Below are 19236 nucleotides of genomic sequence, written 5' to 3'. Positions count from 1 at the left end.
ACAACCATCTTTCTTTGTGCAAGGTATGACTCCAACCAGCGGAGGGTTTTCCCCCTGATTCCCATTGAGCTCAGTTTTGCTAGGGCTCCTTGATGCCATACTTGGTCAAATGCTGCCTTGATGTCAAGGGCAGCCACTCTCACCTCACCTCTTGAGTTCAGCTCTTTTGTCCATGTTTGAACCAAGGCTGTAATCAGGTCAGGAGCTGAGTGGCCCTGGCGGAACCAAAACTGAGCGTCACTGAGCAGGTTATTGCTAAGCAAGTGCTGCTTGATGGCACTGTTGATGACACCTTCCATCACTTTACTGATGATTAAGAGTAGGCTGATGGGGCGGTAATTGGCCGGGTTGGACTTGTCCTGCTTTTTGCGTACAGGACATACCTGGGCAATTTTCCACATTGTAGGGTAGATGCCAGTGTTGTAGCTGTACTGGAACAGCTTGGCTAGGGGCGTGGCAAGTTCTGGAGCACAGGTCTTCAGTACTATTGCTGGAATATTGTCAGGGCCCATAGCCTTTGCAGTATCCATTGCCTTCAGTCGTTTATTGATATCACGCAGAGTGAATCGAATTGGCTGAATATTGCATGAGAAAAGGGGTTCTGGTTAGTTGGAAAATCGACTCTGATTGGGTGAGGCATTGCCATGGAGAAGGCACCAGGGAACTATTGTCCCCCACACTTTATTGAATTCAAAAATGGCGCGACACTTGGACACATTCCTTTTGCCTGCAGAGGACAGGTCCCTGCTATGAATATATGTAGCTTCTAGCAAGCTGAGGTGATTGCACTTTATTATTATAATCATAGGACAAATTAAAGCAAACATTCTGTAAGAATAAAATCAAATTGTGCAAAAGTTCTTCTTCACTTGAACCTAAATGCCTTTTTTTTTGTAAAAACAACTGCTGTTTATTTATCAGTGTTCGGAAATGTCTTTAGTACCCAGTCATGGATATAGACAAGGTTATGATTTATGGAAGCTTCAAAAATGTCCTGCAAGTATCGGCTCTTGTTGTTGAAAGGCTTACTTCACAAGTGTGCTCTCCTCTGTCAAAAATACTATGTTGCAGCAATCAGCAACATTAGCTTTTGTGAAACCACTTTAGTATGAAGTCTGTGTGCAAGCCATTTATTTTTTATTTCATGCTGCACTTCCTCAGGATTATCTGACTAGATCAAAAGTCAGGTTATAATTAATTGCTTTGGTGCTTAATTAAATTAATCATCAATGCAAGCATGATGTTTATAAATCTATCTAATTATAATTATAAATTAAAAACCTGAAATCATACATCCAGCCCTTAGTGAAATTCAGATCCAGAGACACATTCTTTTATTTTAATTGATGGAGTGACAGATACAGTAACTAGAATGGATATCTGTATGTCTGTATATATATATTTATATATATATATATATTCAGCAGACGATATTTGAACATCTAATTGCAGATAACTGAAGAGGAACATTGGCAAAGGCATGATCATCTGGCCACGCTCTCAAACAGGGAATGCTGTGACATCAGGGGTCCAAAAGAACTATAAAAAATGAAACAGATTAAACATATATTTACTAAATATATGTTTAATCTGTTTCATTTTTTATAGTTCTTTTGGACCCCTGATGTCACAGCATTCCCTGTTTGAGAGCGTGGCCAGATGATCATGCCTTTGCCAATGTTCCTCTTCAGTTATCTGCAATTAGATGTTCAAATATCGTCTGCTGAATGCAAGGCTGTGATTGAAAGCTTTTACATGAGGAGTAACTGACATGACCCAGCGTCCTTTCAATTATCACTGCTTCAGCTAACCAGCCATGTCCTGCACACCTTCAATGGCTGAACTATCTGCCAATGTGTCAATGGTCAATGTGTTCTTTTTGGGCATTAATGAGCATAGTTATGTGACTTCAGTTGATTTTTTATGGAGCCTTACATAGAGTTGGGGGAGAATGGTTGATGTAATTCCACGAATCCCTCCTATTTTATAAGTCAATACAGAAGAGACAATGAAAAAGGGAATGGCAACCTAGAATAACTGGGTTCTGCCTCAAATTCCTACCACACCTGCCCAATTATGTTGCTAGAACAGAGACATTTCAGGATCATATTTTTATTTTATTTGATTTGGGTTCCACCCTGGTTTGGTGGATAAATGCACCTCCTACTTTAGTGCTGGGTCTGTGAGATCCACTTTCGAAATATCGTCTGTTCTGAGTTAGCTGACTTCAGTTAAGGCAAAAATGGGAGCATGATAACCAGTTTCAGTGTACTCAGGATTGGCGAAGGCAGGGAAATTGTTCAGCGTTCCTGTTTCTGATTGCTGTCCAGTGTCCTTCTCTTTAGCCCATTACCCCCTGGAAAGTGCATGTGCATTGATGTTGAATGAGGACAAGATCAGACTTCTCTGTGATGTTTTCTACAAACAAATAGCCAGCTAAGATATACTATCTAGGTTGAGACATGGAGGATAGTTACTTGACCAAGATACTGGAATAATCATGGATTCAAAGCTCTGGCGTGAATCTAGGAACATAGGAGCAGGAGAAGGCCATTCAGCCCATTGAGCCTGCTCTGCCATTCATTTAGATCATGGCTGATCATCTACCTCAACGGCACATATTCTTTGATGTCATTTGTCTCCAGAAATCTATCGATTTCTGTCTTGAACATTGAGCATCCACAACCCTCGGGGCTAGAGAATTCCAAAAGATTCACCACCCTCTGAGTGAAGAAATTCCTCCTCATCTCAGTCTTAAATGGCCTGCCTGGTTCTAGACTCACCAGCCAGAAGAACATCCTATCCACATCCATCCTGTCACACCCTGTAATCTCTACCTTCATGACAGGATGGAACAACTGAAAAAAATCAATTCATCTGTTTTCTGTAGAAAGAAGTTATTAATTTCAAATATAATCATTTTTCTCCTAATTGAGTGAATATGATTTATTTTTTGCAGAGTTTTAAGCTCAATGTAGACAGTCACTGTGCACTTAAAGATGCTGTGGTCGAGGAGGGACAGCAGCTTCTGGAGCTCATTGAATCGCACAAATCAGGTCAGTCCCTGAAGCAAATAAAGATGTCAGAACAGATTGCCCCAATTTCCTTTGTTTATTTACGCAAGTCCCATTTAATTTGGTGGTGACGTATATGAGCAATTTTGCATGAGCGGTTTATATGTCTTTGATTTTCTGAGACTCCACCCATGGCATCAAGCCTCTCTGGTGGTGAGGCAGATTGGAAAATCAGATCCTAACCAAATTTGCATTGGGCCTGATTTTCCAGTCAGTGATTTTTGTTCCTCCCAATGTTTTAAATGTCACTGCCGCCATTTAAAGCACATTGAATTAACTGGTGAAGATGGGTCTTGCTGCATAATTTAAATGGGCAAGAACAGTTTATGCTTAGTCGCACCTGAAACCGCAACAATACATGTCACCCATCACTATCCTGGTGCCTGCATTTATAGAAACCTCCATACTTACCTGAACATGTCAGTCTGATGAAAGGTCACAGACCTGAAACATTAACTCTGTTTCTCTCTCCACAGATGCTGCCAGACTTGCTGTGTATTTCCAACACTTTCTGTTTTTATTCCTGTCTTTATTACCTTCATTTCACAAAGAACAGGTGCCACAGAGTTGCACCACCTACTACACAAAGACCCGCAGACAATATCTAGACATGGTCCCATTGAAAGGAAAGTGAATTCATCATGAAGCTTTTACGTCACTGGGCCCTTCCAATCCACCATAGCACTCTGCAGTCCACAACTGCTTTAATCAAATGACAAATGTTATATTTGCAGAGACAGCAGATTTATCTTTCAGTTCCTGTGGACAGGGCACACAGCTCAGGTCAGATTCTGAACAGTGTGGTTCAACCTAAGCCAATAACTAGGGAGGGGGATGAGATTGGTGGCTTGGGAATGCAGTTTGCGGTGGTGGCCAAAGATCACAGGCAAGAAACTGGGATCGTTTGCATCCATTTTTTGGATGGTATGAGTGCCCTTAGAGATCCAAACTGGTGGTCACAGCACAGGAACACACTTATGGGGTGAATCGCGCCAGAAGCCATATTGGTAAGGGCCTTAGCACACAGAGAACATCACCAAACGTATGCAGAGTAGGCAGATCATGATGTCAATCAGTGTGATATGCTCATTTGATGCCGGTGGTGCCATCTTGGAGTGCAACGCTCAAGCTAGCTCCCTCTCTTAATATTGAACACGCATTCAGTAGCAGGAAGAAGCGCGCCCACAACCACCACGCAATCAGTCTCTTTAAAAGGATCATCAACCAGTTGCAGGTTTGTTGCTGGTTGAATTCTTCAGGCTGTTGCCTCGATTCTACAAGAGTTTGGTGCTTACTATAGTTGTTTCAAGTGGCAAAAGTCTATAGGGAGTAGTGTGACAGTTGTTGAAGGAGTTTTTGCTGCCTTCAAGGCTTCTGCACAAACCAGTTGCTCCTGGATAGGGGCCCACTAGAAGAAAGCATTTAGAATAAAAAAGAAAAGTACTGTGAATGCTAGAAATCTGAAATGAAAACAAAAAATGCTGGCAATACTCAGCAGGTCTGGCAGCATCTGTGGAGAAAGGAACAGAGTCAACGTTTCAGGTCTGTGACCTTTCATCAAAACTGAGAAATGTTAGAAATGCAATAGGTTTTGAGCAAGTGGAAGGGGGGAGGGTGAGAAGAAGAACAAAAGGGAAGATCTGTGGTCGGGTGGAGACCAAGAACGACTGGGCAGCACAGTGGCGCAGTGGTTAGCACCGCAGCCTCACAGCTCCAGCGACCCGGGTTCAATTCTGGGTACTGCCTGTGTGGAGTTTGCAAGTTCTCCCTGTGTCTGCGTGGGTTTCCTCCGGGTGCTCCGGTTTGCTCCCACAAGCCAAAAGACTTGCAGGTTGGTAAGTAAATTGGCCATTATAAATTGCCCCTAGTATAGGTAGGTGGTAGGGAAATGTAGGGACAGGTGGGGATGTGGTAGGAATATGGGATTAGTGTAGGATTAGTATAAATGGGTGGTTGATGGTCGGCACAGACTCGGTGGGCCGAAGGGCCTGTTTCAGTGCTGTATCTCTAAACTAAAAAAAACTAAACTAAATGACAAAAAATTTCATGGTGAAATGCCAAAGGTAGAGATAATGGGACAAGTAAAGAAACAAAAGATGTTTCTAGAGGAGGTGAACAGCCATCCAAATGCACAGTACTTCAGAAAGAAATGGGAGAAAAAAAATAAAGCAGCGAAATAAACAAAATGGGGGCAGAGGTTATGATCTAAAATTTTTGAACTCAGTGTTGAGACCAAAAGGCTGTAAAGTGCCCAGTCAAAAGATGAGGTGCCGTTTCTCGAGCTTGCGTTGAGCTTCATTGGAACACTGTAGCAGGCCAAGGACAGAAAGGTCAGAGGAGAAGCAAGGTGAAGAATTAAAATGACTGGTGACTGAAAGCTTGGGGTCACACTTTTGGACTGAATGGAGATGTTCTGCAAAGAGGTCACCCAGTCTGCATTTGGTCTCCCCAATATAGAGGAGACCACATCGTGAGCAGTGAATGCAGTATACTAAATTGAAAAAAGTACAATAAATCACTGTTTCACCTGGAAGGAGTGTTTGGGGCTTTGGACAGTGAGAAGGAAGGAGGTAAAAGGGCAGGTATTGCATCTCCTGCACTTACCTGGAAAGGTGCCATAGGAAAGGGAGAGGGTGTTGGGGGTAACTGCAGAGTGGACCAAGGTGTCATGGAGGGAACGGCCCTTTTGGAATGCTGAAAAGGGAGGCGAGGGGAAGATATATTTGGTGGTGGCATCACGCTGGAGGTGGTGGAAATGGCGGAGGATGATCCGTTGACTATGGAGGCTGGTGGGGTAGGAGGTGAGGACAAGGGGAAGCCTGTCGTGGTCCTGGGAGGGAGGGAAAGGGGTGAGAGCAGAAATGCAGGAAATAGAACGGACAAGGTCGTGGCCCTATCAACCACAGTTGGGGTTTGGGGGGTGTTATAGGGGGAGTACTCAGTTGAGGAGAAAGGAAGACATATCAGAAACACTGGTGTGGAAGATTGCATCATCTGAACAGGTGCAACAGAAATGGAGAAACTGGGAGAATGGAAGTGGGGTGTGAGGGAGTGTAGTTAAGGTAGCTGTGGGAGGCAGTGGGCTTATAGTGAATCTTCGTTGATAGCCTATCCCCAGAAATGCAGAAAAAGAAGTCAAGGGAGAGAAAGGAAAAATCAGAGATGGACCATGTGGAGGTGAGAGAAAGGTAGAAAAGTCAATGAAATTTTCCAGTTCAGGATGAGAACAGGAAATGGGACCGATACAGTCATCAATAAACTGGAAAAACAGGTGAAGGAGGGGGCCTGAGTAGGACCGGAATAAAGAATGTTCCACATAACCCACAAAAAGGTAGGCAGAGCCACGTACCCATAACAACACTTTTTGTTTGGAGGATGTGAGTGCAGTTGAAGGATAATTGGTTCATTGTGAGAAGACGTTCAGCCAGGCAGAGGGTGGTGGTGGTGGGTGGGGACTGATGAGGCTTCCATTCAAAGAAGAAGCGGAGAGCCCTCAGACTGTCCTGGTGGGGGATGGAGGTGTAGAGGGATTGGATGTCCATGGTGAAAAGGAGACAGCTAGGGCCAGGAAACTGGAAACTGTTGAAGTGATGGAGAGCATCAGAAGAGTCATGGATGTAGGTGGGAAGAGGCTGGACAAGGGGACAAAAAATAGAGTTGAGATAGGAAGAAATCAGTTCAGTTTGGCAGGAACAGGCTGAAACGATGGGTCTACCAGGGCAGTCCTGTTTGTGGATTTTGGGAAGAAGGTGGAAGCGGACTGTTTGGGGTTGGGGCACTATGAGGTTGGAGGCATGAGGGGAAGATCTCCAGAGGAGATAAAGTCAGGGACAGTCCTAGATACAATGGCTTGATGTTCGACGGTGGGACCAAGGTCCAGGGGTAGGTAGGAGGAAATGATAGAGAGTTGGCATTCGGCCTCTGCTAGGTAGAGGTCGGAACACCAGACAACAACGTCACCACACTTGTCAGGAGATTTGATGACAATGTTAGGGTTGGACCTGAGAGAACAGAGTGCTGCAAGTTCATGGGGAGATAGGTTAGAGCGAGTGAGGGGAGCAGAGAAATTGAGACAGCTGATGTCACACTGGCAATTCACAGCAAAAAGATCTTGAGAGGGTAAGAGGCCAGAGGGAGGGGTCCAGGTGGAGGGGGAATACTGTAGATGTGTAGAGCAGAAAGAGAACGCCTGGCCAAAGAGGTGGGCAAGGAAGCAAAGGTGATGGAAGAAGAACTCAGTGTCGTGCCAAGCTTGAACTGCATTGAGGTAGGGGCATAAGGGGATGAAGCTGAGTCCTTTGCTGAGGACAGATTGTTTAGAGTCAGAGAGGGAAAGATCAGAGGGTTTTGTGAATACACGGCAAAGGGTGAGTTTCGAAGAAGGAATGGGTCAGAGAGAAGTGAAGGGGAAGAAGGATCTAGAGCGGCGTTGGTGCCCGTGAGTTGTTGAAGCTTGTGATCCTTCACATCTGAGAGGAAGATAAAAAGTTTTTGTTAAAGTGCTGCTTGAGGCAAAGGATGAAATGAAACTGTGAACCAGGACACCTTTGAGATAGAGTGAGTCGATGCTGCTCAAGAAAGAGATCGAGAGTGTGCATGTGGTGGCGCACGGCGTTATGTGTGGATCTCAGGATGCGGCAAGAACAGCGATTTGAGGAATTCTGAATGTGCCCCATAGAATATAGCATGTCTTGGAGAATGAACAGCAGCCTCGTAGAGTAAGTCAAGCTGTTGGGAGAGAAATGAGGAAGGGGAGAAGGGCTGTCAGCAAGAGGCCATATATGCCCAGGGTGCTCAATGAGCAATTCTCCGACCTGGACCTCAGCGCAGAACAACGTATGAGACATCTGTACTTTCAGTAAGGATGTCCTCACTGAAATCTGCCACCTGCTGCAGCCACTGCATCAACCACAGAGCAGGGCAAGGACCACATTGCCAGAAGCTTTTATGTGTCTGGCTCCTTTCCAACTGAAGCTGGAGATATTTGCAATATCTTACAGTTTGCCATCCACTGTTCATAGAATTATAGAATCATAGAAATTAACAGCACAGAAGGAGGCTATTTGGCCCATCGTGTCTGCACTCGCCCACAAACAGTCATCGAGCCTAATTCCACTTTCCATCTCTTGGTCCGTAGCTTTGTAGGTTATGGCACTTCAAGTGCATATCCAAGTACTTTTTAAATGTTATGAAGGTTTCTGCCTCTACCACCCTTTAAGGCTGTTCATAGGGTAGGTGGTGGCGTAGTGTTATTGTCACTGGACTAGTAACCCAGAGACCTAGGGTATTTCTCTGGGGACATGGGTTCGAATCCCACCACAGTAGAAGGTAGAATTTGAATTTAATTAATAAATCTGGAATTAAAAGCTAGTCTAATGATGGCCATGAAACCATTGTCGATTGTTGTAAAAACCCATCTGGTTCACTAATGTCCTTTAGGGAAGGAAATCTGCTATCCTTACCTGGTCTGGCCTACATGTGACTCCAGACCCACAGCAATGTGGTTAACTCTTACATGCCCTCTGAAATGGCCTAGCAAGCCACTCAGTTGTACCTAACCGCGACGAAGTCAATAAAAAGGAATGAAACCGGACGGACCACCTGGCATCAACCTCGGCACCGGAAACGACAACAGCAAACCCAGCCCTGTCGACCCTGCAAAGTCGTCCTTACTAACATCTGGGGGCTTGTGCCAAAGTTGGGAGAGCTGTCCCACAGACTAGTCAAGCAACAGCCTGACATAGTCATACTCACGGAATCATACTTTACAGACAATGTCCCAGACACTGCCATCACCATCCCCCGGTATGTCCTGTCCCACCGGCAGGACAGACCCACCAGAGGTGATGGCACAGTAGGGAGAGTGTTGCCGTGGGAGTCCTCAACATCGACTCCAGATCCCATGAAGTCTCATGGCATCAGGTCAAACATGGGCAAGGTAACCTCCTACTGATTACTACCTACCGCCCTCCTTCAGCTGATGAGTCAGTACTCCTCCATGTTGAACACCACTTGGAGGAAGCACTGAGGATGGCAAGGGCACAAAATGTACTCTGGGTGGGGGATTTCAATGTCCATCACCAAGAATGGCTCGGTAGCACCACTACTGACCGAGCTAGCTGAGTCCTAAAGGACATAGCTGCTAGACTGGGTCTGCGGCAGGTGGTGGGGGAACCAACAGGAGGGAAAACCATACTTGACCTCGTCCTCACCAATCTGCCTGCCGCAGATGCTTCTGTCCATGACTGTATTGGTAGGAGTGACCACCAACAGTCCTTGTGGAGACCAAGTCCGGCCTTCACATTGAGGATACCGACCACCGTGCTAAATGGGATAGATTTCGAACAGATCTAGCAATGCAAAACTGGGCATCCATGAGGCGCTGTGGGCCATCAGCATCAGCAGAATTGTACTCAACCACAATCTGTAACCTCATGGCCCGGCATATCCCCCACTCTACCATTACCATCAAGCCAGGAGACCAACCCTGGTTCAATGAAGAGTGCAGGAGGGCATGCCAGGAGCAGCACCAGGCATACCTCAAAATGAGGTGTCAACCTGGTGAAACTACAACACAGGACTATCTGCGGGCCAAACTGCGTAAGCAGCATGCAATAGACGGAGCTAAGCGATCCCATAACCAACGGATCAGATCTAAGCTCTGCAGTCCTGCCACATCCAGCCATGAATGGTGGTGGACAATTAAACAACTAACTGGAGGAGGTGGCTCCACAAATACCCCATCCTCAATGATGGGGGAGCCCAGCACATCAGTGTGAAAGATAAGGCTGAAGCATTTGCAACAATCTTCAGCCAGAAGTGCCGAGTTGATGATCCATCTTGGCCTCCCCCTGAAGTACCGAGCATCATAGATGCCAGACTTCAGCCAATTCGATTCACTCTGCGTGATAATAAGAAACGACTGAAGGTACTGGATACTGCAAAAGCTATGGGCCCTGACAACATTCCAGCAATAGTACTGAAGACCTGTGCTCCAGAACTTGCTGCGCCCCTAGCCAAGCTGTTCCAGTACAGCTACAACACTGGCATCTGCCCTGCAATGTGGAAAATTGTCCAGGTATGTCCTGTACACAAAAAGCAGGACAAGTCCAAACCGGCCAATTACTGCCCCATCAGCCTACTCTCAATCATCAGTAAAGTGATGGAAGGTGCCATCAAGCAGCATTTGCTTAGCAATAACCTGCTCAGTGACGCTCAGTTTTGGTTCCGCCAGGGCCACTCAGCTCCTGACCTGATTACAGCCTTGGTTCAAACATGGACAAAAGAGCTGAACTCAAGACGTGAGGTGAGAGTGACTGCCCTTGACATCAAGGCAGCATTTGACCAAGTATGGCATCAAGGAGCCCTAGCAAAACTGAGCTCAATGGGAATCCGGGGGAAAACCCTCCACTGGCTGGAGTCATACCTAGCGCAAAGGAAGATGATTGTGGTTGTTGGAGGTCAATCATCTGAGCTCCAGGACATCACTGCTGGAGTTCCTCAGGGTAGTGTCCTAGGCCCAACCATCTTCAGCTGCCTCATCAATGACGTTCCTTCAATCATAAGGTCAGAAGTGGGGATGTTCGCTGATGATTGCACAATGTTCAGCACCATTTGTGACTCCTCAGATACTGAAGCAGCCCGTGTAGAAATGCAGCAAGAACTGGACAATATCCAGGCTTGGGCTGATAAGTGGCAAGTAACATTCGCGCCACACAAGTGCCAGGCAATGACCATCTCCAACAAGAGAGAATCTAGCCATCTCCCCTTGACATTCAATGGCATTACCATTGCTGAATCCCCCACTATTAACATTCTAGGGGCTACCATTGACCAGAAACTGAACTGGAGTAGCCATATAAATACCGTGGCTACAAGAGCAGGTCAGAGGCTTGGAATCCTGAGGCGAGTAACTCACCTCCTGACTCCCCAAAGCCTGTCCACCATCTGCAAGGCACAAGTCAGGAGTGTGATGGAATATTCTCCACTTGCCTGGATGGGTGCAGTTCCAACAACACTCAAGAAGCTCAACACCATCCAGGACAAAGCAGCCCGCTTGATTGGCACCCCATCTACAAACATTTACTCGCTCCACCACCGACGCACAGTGGCAGCAGTGTGTACCATCTACAAGATGCACTGCAGAAATGTACCAAGGCTCCTTAGACAGCACCTTCCAAACTCTACCAACTAGAAGGACAAGAGCAGAAAATACATGGGAACACCACCACCTGCAAGCTCCCCTCCAAGTCACACACCATCCTGACTTGGAACTATATCGCCGTTCCTTCACTGTCGCTGGGTCAAAATCCTGGAACTCTCTTCCTAACAGCACTATGGGTATACCTACCCCAAATGGACTGCAGCGGTTCAAGAAGGCAGCTCACCATCACCTTCTCAAGGGCAATTAGGGATGGGCAATAAATGCTGGCCTGGCCAGTGACGCTCACATCTCATGAATGAATAAATTGAAAAAAAATTATCCAAGACATGCTATATTCTACGGGGCACATTCAGAATTCCTCAAACCGCTGTTCTTGCCGCATCCTGAGATCCACACATAACGCCCATGTGCCACCACATGCACACTCTCGACCTCTTTCTTGAGCAGCACCAACACTCTATCTCAGTGGAGTTCCAAACCTCGCCACTCTCTGGGTGAAAAATAATTCCCTTGAATCTCCTGTAAACTGCTCTTACCCAAAACCTATGCCTCCAGTTATAGACCTCTCAACCAAGAAGAATCCACTCTATATCGACCCCTAATAATTTTATGCACTTCAATTAGGTCTCCCCTCAGCCTCCTCTGTTTGAAAGAAAACAACCCTAGCCTATCCAATCTTTACTCATAACTAAAATTCTCCAGTCCAGGCAACATCCTCGTAAATCTCCTCTGCACCCTCTCAAGCGCAATCACATTTTTCCTACAGTGTGATAACTAGAACTGCATGCAGTACTCCAGCTGTGCCTAACCAGTGTTTCATACAGTTCCAGCATAACCTCCCGGCTCTTATATTCTATGCCTCAGCTAATAACGGCAAGTATCCCATAAGCTGTCTTGGCCACCTTATCTACTTGTACAGCCACCTTCAGGCATCTGTGGAAATGTACTCCAAGGTTCTCTACACTTCTCAGTAATCTACCATTTATTGTGTATTCCCATGCCCTGTTAGCATTACCTCACACTTGTCTGGAGTGAACTCCATTTGCCACTGTTCCGCCCACCTGATATCTTCCTGCAGTCTACCACTTTCTTCTTCATTATCAACCACATGACCAATTTTTGCAGCATCTGCAAATTCCTTAATCATACTCATTACATTCAAGTCCAAATCATTGAATATTTTGATACAACAAAAAACATGGGACCTTGTACTGAGCCCTGTGGAACCCCACTGGAAACAGCCTACCGGTCATAAAAACACTCATGTTTCCTGCATGTGAGCCAATTTTGGATCCAACTTGCCACTTTGCCTTGGATCTCAGAGGCTTTTACTTTAGCGACCAGTCTGCCATGTGGGTCCTTATCAAAAGCCTTGCTAAAATCCATATAGACTACATCAAATGCACCATTCTCATTGACCTTCCTTATTACCTTCTCAAAAAGTTCAATCATGTTGGTTAGACAAGACCTTCCCTTAACCAGGGATAGCCACCAACATATTGTATCATGGACATTTGACAAAATTATTTACTCAGTCACGGGCATGGAGGCAATTAATCTGTATATAAAGTGTATAACCAATCTAACACCGTCAAAACACAGACTGATTTAAAACACATTTCTCCCTATAAATAAAGTAGCTAAACATAGAAACATCAATGGAGAGCAGCACAACTGTATTAGCTAGTTAGCAAACAAAATAGTGTGCAAGGCCAATGCAAATTACTTTTGTTGACAGAATAGAGCTACACCATGTGCTAACATTTTGTTGGCATGTAGCCAACCAGGACCGAGCCCGATGCCCTGATGATCCCAATCCTTTCCAATTACTTCCACTCCTGGTAATTTTAAATGTCTTGCTCCAAACTTTTAAACTTGTGTTTTAAAATAACCCAGCTGCCATGTTATTTTAAAGCAGAAGTTAAAAGGCTTGGAACAGGTGTGTCCAAACTTTACATGTGAGTGGTAAAGGCCGGCTACCCGACCAAGACCCTACAACATGTGTCGGGTTCGGGGCGGGTCGCACTTCCAGGTTCAGTATTCGGGCTCGGGTCGGGTCGGGCCCGGGTCAGACACGCTCTATCACAACCTCAGGTAAGTGGCTCCAATGTTAATGTAATTTTTGGACAAGAAAAGTGGTTTTGTTACAGTTATTTTAAGCTTGTGCAGATCAGCAACAAAGTGAGAAACGAAAGGTAGGTTAACTGATGGTCGGGTCGGGTTGGATCAGGCGTGGGAAAAAATGGAAGGACTCTGGCCGGGTCGGGCTAGGGATCGGATGTGGTTCTGTTGGGCTCGGGTCAGGTTTCATTTGCAGACCTGAGCCGGCCTTTAGTGAGTGGCCACATTACAATTTTTGTCCTCCATTAGGGAGCTGGTGATCAAATTTCGGAAAGATAAAGGCATTCAAAATTTATCCATTAATCAAAACAACAAAAAATGTGTATTTTTGTGAACAAGCTTTAAATGAGAGGCTAATTTATTAACTTACTTTCTCATTACTATGTTGAAAACTGATTTAGTGAGATAACTGGCATTGTTTTTGTTTGCACGAGTAGTCAGTGTCTGCCTGCATACTTGTAACCATGTGGAGTATTCCAGATAGATGTCCATCTGTTAGGAGGAATCTTGATCTTGTTTTGACACTTCTCATTCTTGAAAAATGGTGTTTGCAGCAATATGTGCTACCAAACAGTGCAATGAATCAAAGAGCATAATTTAATAGATTTGGATAAGACACGGAGAGAACATATTGACTAAAGGTTCATGAACAATGCCATCAAGCTATAGCTAAAGCAAACAAGGTTCTAGGTTGTATCAGAGGACAATTCACTACTAAACAAAGCATACCACTTTGTCCTTGTAGAAGCCCTTGATTAGAATACAGCATTCAATTTTGGTCTCCTCACATGATGAGGAATATTGAAGCTTTGGAAAGGGGCAGAGGAAGGGTGTAAGATTGATACCTAGTTTAAAACATCACAGGTTTGATGTCAGGCAGTTCTTCTTTTCCCACATATTAGTGAATATGTGGAACAAGTTGCCGGCTTGTGCAGTAAATAATGATTCGCTGTAGTCCTACAAAACTTGTGCCTAGCTGGGGTGGAGATCAACATCTACAGAAGGTAAGTACCCTGTAATATTCATCAGGGCCAATGTGATTTCCTTGACTAGTTTCGACCACCTAAAGGCATCAGAGAGGAACTTTCCCAATCTTTTCCTCTCCTAATTGTCCTGGGTTTTTGCCTCTCCCAGGTTAGGGAGTGTAATGTATAATATGATCTGAACAAATTAGAAGTTTTTAAATAAAGTTATGTCATTACTTTTCAAGAAGATCCTTCCAGAATTATAGGTTCTGTATAGCCACAGGGCCACGTGTTATGTGTCATCACAATTGTAATAATTCTTTGATTGTGACACATTGTTTGTGCTCAAAGGATATAAATACTTTTTAAATAGGTAAATCGATTGTGGATTGAGTAGAATGTTTGAACCTTCATTAGCCGATATAGTGTCCTGTACCTGCAGCTGCCGCCAGCCTTCCCCCTCCTGGTGCCACTGCTCCAGGAGCCCGGCCTGTTTGTTGACGGATGTGACACAGGGGCTAAAGACATTGTTTTGTTGCTTGAGGAGGTGGAGTCAGATGACAGCCCGGGCAGCACTATCTCCATGGGAACCAACAAACGTAACAAACTACACTGTCTGCCTACCGCAGTGGTGAATGTAGAGCTGCCGCCTGGTGCTCTTCCCCTCCTCAGGATTGGCAGGCCAGATAGAAACTTTTGGCGGGTCTGATTCTGGCCCGCTGGCCATATGTTGGACAACCCTGTTTGAGGTCCATGGTAATTTTAAATGTTTTGCTTCAAGCCATGGAGCAAGACATTTAAAATTATAATGGACCTCAAAATTTTTATACAGCTACCTCGACTATACTTCACACCCTGCCTCCTGTAAGGACTCCATTCCATTCTCCCAGTTTCTCCATCTCCGACGCATCTGCTCTGATGATGCAACCTTCTACGACAGCGCTTCTGATATATCTTCCTTTTTCCTCAACCGAGGATTCCCCCCCCCACTGTGGTTGACAAGGCTCTCTACTGTGTCCCGCCCATTTCCCGCACCTCTACCCTCAACTCTTCTCTTCCCTCCCAGAACCACGACAGGGTTCCCCTTGTCCTCACTTTCCACCCCACCAGCCTCCACATCCAAAGGATCATCCTCCACCATTTCCGCTATGTTCAGCATGATGCCACTACCAAACACATCTTCCCCTCCCCTCCCCTGTCAGCATTCTGCAGGGATCGTTCCTTCCGTGATACCCTGGTCCCCTCCTCCATTACCCCGAACACCTCATCCCCTTCCCACATCCTCATCCCATGCAATCGCAGGAAGTGTAACACCTGCCCTTTTACCTCCTCTCTCCTCACTATCCAACCACTCCTTTCAGGTGAAGCAGTGATTTACTTGGACTTCTTTCAATTTAATATACTGTATTGGCTGTTCACAATGCAGTCTCCTCTACACTTGGGAGACCAAACGCAGGTTGAGCGACCGCTTTGCGGAACACTTCCACTCAGTCCTAAAGCATGACTCTGAGCTTCCGGTTGCTTGCCATTTCAACACACTGCCCCCTGTCCTGGGCTTGCTGCAGTGTTCTAGTGAACATCAACACAAACTCGAGGAACAGCATCTCATTAGGCACGCAACAGCTTGGCGGACTGAACACTGAGTTCAATAATTTCAGAGCATGACGGGCCCCCCTTTTATTTTTAGTTATTTTTTCTTTTTTATTATTTATTATTTGTTTATTTTATTTTAGTTTGTTTCATCATTCATTTTTTAACCATGTGCCTACCCACTTTTTTTTCATATTTGTGCTTTGGGCCAGGGCTGTTCATTATTTTGTCAATTAACACCCTCGCGGCACTAACACTTTGTCTTTCAGCAGACCGTTAACCTTTGCTCCATGACCTTCTGGTCAGTTATTCTCTGTGACCCTCTGTCCTATCAACACCTTGCCTTTTGTTATCTCTTGCCCCACCCCCGCTTTATTTGCTTAAAACCTATTACATTTCTAACATTTGCCAGTTCTGAGGAAGGGTCACTGACCTGAAATGTTAACTCTGCTTCTCTCTCCACAGATGCTGCCATCCCTCATGAGTATTTTCAGCATTTCTTGTTTTTATCTCAACATTTTTACTATGTAACCATGTACACTGGTGTACATGTACGGACACGTTGTCTTAACAAATCTCTGCTGACTGTCTTTGAGTAATCTGTATATTTCTAAATGAAGATTTATCCTGTCCCTCAGAATTGTTTCTAATAATTTTCCCACCACTGAGGTTAGGCTGCCTGGCCTGTAATTATTTGGTCTATCCCTTTCTCCCCTTTTAAGCAATGGTACAACGCTAGCTATCCTCCAGCATCTGGAACCACACCTGTAGCCAGAGAGGATTGGAAAATGATGATCAGAGTCTCCATTATTTCTTCTCTTGCTTCCCTTAACAGCCTAGGAAATATTTCGTCCAGGCCTGAAGATTTATCCACTTTCAAAGATGTTAAACCCCTTATACGTCCTCTCTCATTTTGTTAATTTCATCTACTATTTCACACTCCTCCTCCCTGATTGCAATGCCTGTATTGTCCTCTCTTTTGTAAAAACAGACACAAAGTATTCATTAAGAACCATCTCCTCCACCTCCATACACAGGTTACCCTTATGGTCCCTAATAGACCCAACTCTTTCTTTAGTTATCCTCTTGCTCTTTATGTATTTATAATAAATCTTTGGGTTTTCCTTGCTTCTATTTTCCAATATTGTTTCATGCCCTCTTTGCTTTCTTAATTTCCTTTTTAATTTCGCCCCTACACCTTTTACCTCTAGGTTTTCTGTAGTATTAAACCCTTGGTATCTGTCATAAGCTTCCCTTTTTCTCTTTATCCTCTCCTTTAAGCCCCATGACACCCAGGGGGCTGTGGATTTGATTGTCCCACTCTTTTTCTTGAAGGAAACATACTTGCTCTGAAGCCTCACTATCTCTTCCTTGAATAACTCCCACTGATCTGGCACTGATTTACGTTCAAGTAGCTGTTACCAGTCCACTTTAACTAAATCATATCTCAGCTTTGTAAAATTAGCTTTCCCCAATTGAGAACTTTTATTCCTGGTCTATCTTTGTGTTTTTCCATAACAACCCTAAATCCAACTGAATTATGATCACTTCCACCAAAGTGCTCCCCAGCTGATATCCCTTCTACCTGCTCACTTCATTCCCTAAAACCAAGTCTTGAACCGCCCCCTGTTTTGTTGGGCTTGCTTCGTATTGGCTAAAAAAGTTCTCCTGAATACATTTTAAGAATCGTACTCCCTCTGTGCCTTTCACACTAATTCTATCCCAGCTAACTTTTGAGTGGTTGAAATTCCTCCACGATGACTGCCCTGTTGATTTTACACTTCTCAGAGATTTGCCTACATATTTGCTCTGCTATCTCTCTCTGACTGTTTGGGGGTCTATAGTATCCTCCCAGTAGTGTGATTGCCCCCTTTTTGTTATTCAGCAACCCATATTGCCTCATTTGATGATCCTTCTACCATATCATCCCTCCTCACAGCTATAATTGTTTCTTTAATTAATATTGTGACCCCCCCCCATCCCTTCCTTTTTTATCCCCCTCTCTATCTTGTCTGAAAATCCTGTAACCAGGAATGTTGAACTGGTATTCCTGGCCTTCTTTGAGCCATGTCTCAGTAATAGCTAGAATATCATCATGTCAATCTGTGCTCTCAGCTCATCTGCCTTATTTCCTAGACTTCTTGCATTTAGCACTGCCAAACTGTTGCATGAGGGAGGTCACTGAGACTCTCTATTCAAAGAAAGTTAACTACGTTGCATTCTCTCTTGCCACGGACAAGCAGGTGGAGTGAGCATGCAGGTTAGCTAGAATTGCAGTCTTCACCATGGTGCCACACATTGACTCTGCCCTATATTGGAAACACAAGGGTATCCATTCCCTTAACATACAGCTGATGTATAACCATAGGCTGCAAATCATTTAACTCAATGCCTGGGATCCGCAGCAGTCATGATGGCTTCATTCTGAAACAGTCTTCTGTGCCAGTTGAATTTGAGCTACCAAGGCAAACTAAAGGGTGGCTACTGAGTGACAAAGGTTATTCGCTGACCACATGGCTAATAACTCTAGTGCACAACCCACACACACGTGCACAGCATGCATACAATGAAAGTCATGCTGCCACATGAAATGTGTTAGAGCAGACTGTAGTCATGCTGAAACTACGCTTCCACTGCCTGGACCACGCTGGAGGAGCCCTGTAGAACTCAGCAGAGTGGGTGTCAAGATTCATTGTGATCAGCAGCAAGCTACATAACCTTCCCATCATGAGAGCATAGCTCTTGCCACCAGCTATTTGGTGAATAGCACAGGAGCAGGAGGCTTAGGAGGAGGAGCAGGAGCATGCAGAGGAGGAAAAGGAAGGGAGGACGCAACCTAGACAGCCCCTTTCTGGCTGGACTGTCCATGATGATCTCATCTGAATCCGATACCATTTGACTGGTCTTCCGTTAATAAGGCGATGTCTGATGACCCCATTGGTCTTTTCTCCTCTGCAAACATCAACTTTCGAATAGGGTTCAAATCTTAGCAGCTTTTTGCTGTATCAGTGATTTGAGAGCAGCTCTCTCTCTGTCTCTAGGCTGCATGGCTCTGCTTGCTGGTCTTCCTTTCAGCCTGCCTCCAGACCTAGGAAAGCCTGTTGAATTTATCCAGATCAAGAGTCAATAGTCGTTTTGCTTTTATAATTCTTAAAGACCATACATCTAACCATAGCAAAACCACCTGGGCCTTCCTTTGTTTCCCAGTGTTAACAATTGCAACTCGAATTAATGGCCACTTAAGGGCCTCTTCCCACCGCTGTTGGTGGGAGCCCTGCCACATGGGGATATCGCCCAGTAAAACCAGGCGGCCTCCCTGTGG

At 45.0% G+C, this 19236-nt stretch overlaps 1 protein-coding gene across 1 annotated transcript in view; it reads left to right on the top strand.

The window, feature by feature from the left end:
* The window catches only part of akap6 (A kinase (PRKA) anchor protein 6), a 374046-nt gene that overhangs the window by 128061 nt on the left and 226749 nt on the right, over positions 1 to 19236 (top strand). The window contains exon 5 of the mRNA XM_068038344.1: positions 2960 to 3056. Within this exon, the coding sequence (XP_067894445.1) occupies positions 2960 to 3056 (97 nt within the window). The remainder of the gene's footprint in view (positions 1 to 2959; positions 3057 to 19236) is intronic.

The sequence above is a fragment of the Heterodontus francisci genome, chromosome 9, assembly GCF_036365525.1.
Source record: "Heterodontus francisci isolate sHetFra1 chromosome 9, sHetFra1.hap1, whole genome shotgun sequence".
Classification (NCBI taxonomy): Eukaryota; Metazoa; Chordata; class Chondrichthyes; order Heterodontiformes; family Heterodontidae; genus Heterodontus; species Heterodontus francisci.
This window is presented reverse-complemented; position numbering and strand designations above follow the sequence as displayed.